This window comes from Sinocyclocheilus rhinocerous, unplaced genomic scaffold, assembly GCF_001515625.1.
Source record: "Sinocyclocheilus rhinocerous isolate Xijiao unplaced genomic scaffold, SAMN03320098_v1.1 scaffold1169, whole genome shotgun sequence".
Classification (NCBI taxonomy): Eukaryota; Metazoa; Chordata; class Actinopteri; order Cypriniformes; family Cyprinidae; genus Sinocyclocheilus; species Sinocyclocheilus rhinocerous.
The window spans coordinates 704,044-711,963 of record NW_015650322.1 but is presented as its reverse complement, the minus strand read 5'-3'; the positions used below and the strand labels follow the sequence as shown (position 1 = coordinate 711,963).

At 36.0% G+C, this 7,920-nt stretch overlaps 1 protein-coding gene across 1 annotated transcript in view; it reads right to left on the bottom strand.

Moving 5' to 3' along the window:
- Positions 1-7,920, bottom strand: part of LOC107711661 (kinesin-like protein KIF26A) — a 76,791-nt gene that overhangs the window by 46,941 nt on the left and 21,930 nt on the right. The window contains exon 3 of the mRNA XM_016516679.1: positions 5,618-6,085. Within this exon, the coding sequence (XP_016372165.1) occupies positions 5,618-6,085 (468 nt within the window). The remainder of the gene's footprint in view (positions 1-5,617; positions 6,086-7,920) is intronic.

Here is a 7,920-nt window from a genome sequence, read left to right as displayed (position 1 = left end):
CATTCATTAAACTGCCAGAATTTTAAAAGACGATATCTCCGTTTGCATTGAACTTTCAGCTTCGTAACTTTGTAGATATTGTTTATGCTCAAACAGCAACATTACACACTAACTAATGTTAAAAAAGTGAAATCACAATCAACCACCCCTTTAATCTTTGCATCCTCCCTATGTACATGTGTTTGTGATGTAAGTTTTAATTAGAATTTTCCACCTAAAAGAAAACAGAGCAAGTAGTACATGACAGCACACGCATACACACATGTACTCATGAATGCACAAGGACCGAGGGGAAATGAGAAGGCATGAGTAGGTACAGAATCTGGGAAAAGTGGAATAGCTGTGATCTGCTGACAGCTTGATGTAGAGATAACGAGCACAGAAAAATCTCTCGCATACACACGCAGGGTCTTCTGCTCCAGAGAGACTCGTCTCAAACACCCACCATGGCTGTGTGCTAATCTGCCTCCCTTCACTCCAGCCGTAATTACAGCCTCATGTCAGGGTCCACAATTATTGGATCCAGTCCTTACAAAGACCTGAGATGACCGAACACCTGAGAAGAGATGATGCAAACCCCCTTTAGAGGACCTCAGATGATGCCAACTCTGAAACAACATAAATTACCAAATTTTGCTACAAGTTTGATTGCAACATATAATCATTGCTGTTAGTAGTGTTCATCGTCTGTTTGATTACGTCATTAACTGAATTTTACCATACATTTCTGCCATATGTACATCAATTTGACATAGTCACCACTGACAAGCTACTACTAAATATATTGTAGAAACTTAATTTTCTGTAAAGCTGCTTTGCAATGATTTGTATTGTGAAAAGCGCTATACAAATAAACTTGAATTGAAATTGAATTGAATTAGAGCCCAGAAGGATGCCGAAAGAGGGACGATTTGAGATCAGAATGGACAGGCTGTGATCATTGAAACGTGTGTGTGTGTGTTAGGCAAGCTTACATGGATTTTTTTAGTTGAATTTATTTACCTCATTGTACTGTTTAAAAGTTTGGGATTAGTAAGATTTAATTTTTTTATTTTATTTACATTTTTTTTGAAAGAAAGAAATTAATACGTCTATTCAGCAAGGATTGCAATAAATTGATCAAAAGTGAAATTAAAGCCAATGATTTCTACAGTATTTCAAATGAATGCTCTTTTTTAAAACTTTTTATTCATGAGAGAATCCTGAGAAAATGTATCACGGTTTCTACAAAAAACATTAAGCTGCTGATAACTGTTGATAATAAAAAAAAAAAAAATTTTGAGCACCAAATCAGTAAATTCTGAAGGATCATGTGACACTGAAGACTGGAGTAATGAATCTTCCTGACCCCAAACTGAACAGTGTATTTTAAGTAAATGTCTTGAGTGAATACAAATACAAATTTGATATTTGTATAACAGCCATGACAATCCATTTGAGTTTGTCAAATTAAGGTAAATTGCATAATGACCTTCCCCTGTAGTCAACATTTCAATACAGAGCTTTCCATTTCATAGTGCAACATTGCGCTCTCTCTCTCTCTCTCTCTCACACACACACACACACACACAGGCTCACAAGAGTGTGTTAGATGGGCACAGCTGTGTTCCAATAAAACCCAGCAGCAGATGGAGCTCAGTGACAGCAAAGAGGTCACATTGGACTTTAACTTTGACATTTATAGAGCATTCACTAGCACAAGTGATGACAGGAGAGAACAGCCCCTCTGAAACACTATTAATTATCAGCTTATATTAAATGTTGTCAGACAACAGCAATCTGCTGGCCACAAATACAATTTATAAACCCTTAAACCCTGCTACCAACTCAAATATAGCCTTACTGCATTGCTACAAAAAAAAAGTCACTGTAAGTAATGAGTGATTCTCCACTGCAGGACAGGACAGGAAAGGAAATTAAATTGTTAAATTCGATCTGCTGTTTTTGAGTGTTGCAGAAGAGGCCCTTAACGTCCTTCACAGAATGAAACCACTGCCAAGTTAAAGCAGGGCAGCATGTGCAGTCTAGCAGACAGCCATCCCAGATGGACGTCAGGTACCATTTTTTCACCCCAGGTGAGACTGCAGTCCCATCTGTTGACAATTTGCACTTTTGGCTCCCTCCACACATTCAAATAAAGCTTGTGTGGGCCTCTTCAAGGCCTTAAAAGAGCCTGACTGCCAGAGGAGGCCCATTAGTGGGCTGTGGGTGGCACTTAGGCCTGAGGACAAGCTGATGAGGCCTGTCCTACACTACAGAAACACATGGGCTGGATGCCTCTAGCTGCCTCCAAGCTGGTATTATACTAAGTGGGATGTATAGATGAAATATATGACTTTCCATCCCTGCTTTCCTGACGCAGCTTTGCAGTTTGCTAAAGGTGTATTATAGGATATGGTGTGCATAGTGCTGAAGTATACAAAACGGCGCGTGAAAAAACACCTTTATGAATAAAAAAAGGACAAAACACTTTGTCAAATATGGCTCTATTGAAATTCATGGTGCAATGTCTTTGTCTTCAAGGGTGGAAACGTTCTCCAGGGTACCTACAGCCTTGTGTTTCTGTGTGGTTTGGATGTGCTGTGACTTTCAAGGTCTAATTGCTTTTCAAACTCTATAAGATGAGGGGGAAGACAGCATCTATTGTTTCTTTGACACAGGGCCAGTCTGCCTTTCTTTACTACAATATACTTATGCAGAGGTGATACAGAAGGACTACCAAATGCAAACTTGTTGACATCAGAAAACATACACAAGGGATTCATTCCAATAAACATGATGGCAGTGAGCCCATCTTTCGTCAAGAGTTGTATGTTATACTCACTAACAATATTTTACACACTGTTTTTTTCTATTTTTGTAACAATATTTTATATCCAGGATTTTTCAACCTGAGGGTCCAGTCACAGTAATCATGACTGGATATAAAAATATGAAGGACTTTAGGGGGTTGTTACATTACTAAGCTTGATGAATTTGCATGCATCCATAACTTATTATAAAGATTCATGATGCATAAATGCATAAAGCTCAAGGGAACAATAACTGCCAACAGACAACAAACTACTTCACACTACAAAACAAAACAAAATAAAAAAAATAGGTTCAGACTGTTAACACTAACCACTACAATAACTACAGACAACTCACTTTTACACTAAATAACAAAATAAAATAAAATAACTACAGACAGCACACTATTTCACACTAAATAACCAAATAAAATAAACTACAGACAACATACTATTTCACACTAAATAACCAAATAAAATAGAATAAAATAAAATAGACAACACACTATTTTACACTACATTACCAATAATATAAAATAATAATACTAATGATAATTATATAAAAACAGGCTTTTATATGCGTATTATACAGCCACAAAGAATTATGAGAATTCCCCCCATGTCCTGCTCAGTATGATTTACTATAGTAAATCATCTATGTAAATATTAACATATGATGACAGGTACCATACAATTTTCCTAGTTTGAATATTCAGAACTAATTATCTATTGAGAAATTGACTGATCAAATTCTATGCTAGCAAGGTCACTCTCTCCAGTCAATACTTTATGGCTTGAATGCTGCATTTCCATGGAAACCTTGACATTCCAAATTACTACTGACAAGAGAAGGATGTGTACTCACAAGCACATCTGCATCCTTTAAACATAACACTCAAACATGTCTCCGTCCTTCAAGTGCATAAAACTAGGGGTAACTCACATTCACAGTGCTTAAGTTATTTAATCTTATTAATCTCTCTAAGCATCAGCCATGACAAATGGCTCATCTGTGACAATGGGGTCACCGCGAGCCATCCAAATGCCTATCAAATTGCATTCCATATCAAGATGACTTAATGCTCAATCTCCTGACGGGAAGGTCAAGTAGAACTGAGAAGGCCAATACGAGACAGGCCGCAGCTAATCAACCTGATAATAATGTCTGGCTATTGCTAAGTCACTCAGCAGCACACAATCATATCAAAGTTGAAATATTAAAATTGTTACTGTTTCTTTTCAATGAGCATTTGCATCTGTGGTTGTGGAATTTTGTCCTTTTTGACTTTCTGATGTGCCACACACCTTTTTACAACATGCAAAATCAATTAAGATGTCCATGATAACCTTGAAGCAACTCCTAAAAAGGCATCTCATATTTGAAAAACATCTATAATATATTATGTTTACCTTTAAACCATTCTGTTTGTTTAAGTCACCTTAAGCCAGAACACTACCATCTGATTGAGACAGGCATTATCAAAAAGCTAATATCTTATTCTCTTTGAGAACGGTACTTGAGTCCTGTCACAACAGCCTGATCCTCAGCCCTGAACTGGACATAGGCTCCATAATGGCATAAATATAGTCACATAAACCCCGTGATGAGGGACTTCTTTATGAAAGCTAATAAATAATTCTGCTCAAGGTAAAACCATAAACCAAATCACTAGGCCATAATCACAAAGACTTGTATATTTGCAATGCAACCATGATGTGCTTTGTGGCCCAAAAGGGCCTCAGCAGAAACAGCCCAGAGAGTGGCCTTGGAATCCAATTGGACCCAAGGACCACCAGAGACATTCTCTGTGAACTTCTTGCAGGAGTTACAGTTTGTACTATTAACTTTACTCAGATTTTGATATATAGCCACTTGAACACTTTAAGAAATTTGTTAAAGTAGAAATCAATCAATCAATCAATCAATCAAACCATTTAAAATTTTGGGGTTAGTAATTGTTTTAAATAAATGAATACCTTTATTCACCAAGGATTCATTAAATTGATCAAAAGTGAAAGTAAAGACATTTATAATGTTACAAAAGATTTCTATAGTACTACAATTAAATGTTGTTTTTAAGACCTTCTAATTGTCAAAGAAGCCTTGAAATAATGATGTCCACAAACATTAAGCAGCACAACTGTTTTCAACACTGATTATAAAACAAAATGTTTCCTGAACATCAAATCAGCATATTAAAATGATTTCTGAAGGACACTGAAGACTGTAGTAATAATGCTGAAAATTCAGCATTTCCATCACAGGAATAAATTACATTTTAAAATACATTAAAATAGAAAATAGCTATTTTAAACAGTAATAATATTTCACAATATTACTGTATTTTTGAACAAATAAATTCATATGAAGCCTAATAAATTTACCACAAGTCACAGCATGTACTTTTCCATGTGCTTGTGGACTTATTACAAAAAAAATTACAAAAAAATCTTCCAACCCCAAGCAGTAGTTTATATACTAATTTTATTTATTTATTTAATTTACTATCTTACTGATATTCACAAAGAGTTTTTTTTTCAGGCAGTTCCTGCCAAATGCTTGCATTTCAACAAATCAAACAGGACTAGTTGGTCTATTAAATATTAATTACATTGATGCAACATAATTATTATTTATAAACCCAGCTCATTTGTGTCCCTCCCACTTTCAGATCATTGCTACACTCCTGATCATAAAGAGGTTGAAATACTTCCTAAGAAAGATGCTTTCCAACCAGCACATTCACAGTAAATACTTTTTTGCTTCAAAAGTAGAATATTCAGTTTGGATATATAACATATAGTCATGCTATAGCTACTCTTACCAATGAGCGAAGATGGTCTGAGGTGCTTGTCACATGCCACACTCCCTCCAGGTAGTGTTGTGCATGTAGAGGAAGTGGAGTCACAGTGGCCAAACAGGTTCGTTTGCCACCCACTCTCGCTGCTCCATGCATTTCCTGCATTTTCTCTCTAGACTGCAGGCCACATGGTTGTCCGGTGAGTTTTTGACTGCTAGAAACTGGAGAACACTGTGTGGGCCATTCCCAGGAAGCAGAGGGTGAGATGGAACTGTGAGATGCCACACGTGGTGGCAGCAGGCCAGAAAGGGGTCCGGGCTGCAGGTCAGGCATGTCGTCGAACGCCAGCCCCAGGGCAGAATGGAGTGCCAGGCGCCTCAGGTGGTGAAGGGGGGTTCCACACACTTCACAGCTGCTCTGGGCACCACAGCCCCTCGGAGGCCATTCCAGAGTCTGGAGCTTGTCAAGAAGGAAGGCTGCAAAGCTCGGGTCCTGCAAGAAAAGTCAGCAACATGACAACTTATTACAGCACAGCTGCTGAAAACATCCTGGTTTTGTTCATGCTGCATTCTGGTTAAATTAGCAGACTGATTATATTTTCAGAGCTTGTGCATAAATATTCTTCATTCACAAAGCAAAAGCTTGGCTTAATTTATAGTTGATTAGCTTGTCAATCATATGCAACACAGTATGATGCAAGTAATAACCAGAGGCGGCAACACAGCCCACATGTTGGCATATATTATAATCACCAGTATTTAACATCCTCTGAACTATGTAAATTAAATGTTTCATGAAAAAAAAGCATATTTCTTTGACACATGTACAATACTGATGCCATATCTATATAACTAGGTATAGCACAACAACAGCAACAATAAATATACAAATATGAACTAAAACTGAAATAAAAAGTTATTATAAATATTTCATGAATATAAATATTTAAATATAAATATACAAATAAATATAAAAGCTAATTAAAAAAATTACGAAAGCTCACAACAAAATAACTACAATTTAAACTAAATATCAAATGAAAACTAAAAATATACAAATAAAAGCTAATTCAAAACATTAATAAATACTATACTAGTATACAAACAATAACACTGCAGTGGTCCCAAATTATACTGGACACTAAAGCTAATATATGAATGCTGAAAGTCAGTGCATTCGATAACTAACTACATATAAATTTAACTAACTATGAACTAATATTCATAGTTAATGTGATGAAATTCAACTGTGGTTACTCTTCTAGGTGAAACTGAATGTCCTCTAAAAATTACTTTGAAAACCAGTTGGTTGTCCAAATACTTTTTGGGGCCACTATAAAAATATTTAGATGAAGATATATAAATTATGGTAAACTTTTGGTGAACTTGGACATATAAATGTCACTCCTAACAGCTGCTCCTTTTAAAAACCAAAAAATCTAAGCTTTCTCTCCCTGCATTGCAACATTGTGTGTAGGTTGATTTAAGGATTGTAATAAACGTATACTGCCAGCACCCCAAGTGTATATTTTGCAGGAGTGAAATGGAGGTCAGGGGCCTAAGCCCCGACCTCAGCACAACACTATACCATGATTGAGTGCTTTTGTCTGGGACTGGAGGACTTTCTACAGCAGGTTCACACACTAAGGAGGGAAACTGTACAACATTGGCATGCCAGATGCCTGCAATCTGCTTCAGCTTCAGTTTGCATGCAGGCAGCCCCTCCAACCTGTTAAAGCTGCCTGTGGGCATAAGACTTTACGTTTATTCATTTAAGCAGACTTGGCTAACATCTTTACAAGGAAGTGCTACAGGGAATTTAGTCCAGAAAACCGATAATATTATGATCAAGACTGAGAAAACCGAAAATGATACTGCTAATGCTATTGATGATGAATATGAATTAGTTGGGATTAAATAGAATAAAATGGTTCAATTCTGAATGGAAAAATTTAAACAAATTGCAGTAAGACAGTTAAATCGCTTAAACACTTGTTCTACAATAAAATAAAATAAAATAAAAAAATAAAAAAATAAAACAAAACTACTCTTCCACCAAGCAATATACAGTAGTTCATAACACCTTGCATTTACACAAAAAATCACTAGCACACATCCTTGTAAAATAAAATTAAATATAATCTTCCATCAAATATATGGTTTATACCAACTTCTCGCATTCATACACAACATCACTGTAACACACAGCCTCAATCTAAAATGAACATTAAAAAAATAATAATAATTTTAAAAAAAATATATATATATATTTATCATAAATTCCTGTATTCATGCACAATGTGTGATGTTTATCTGCATTTGCTGCTT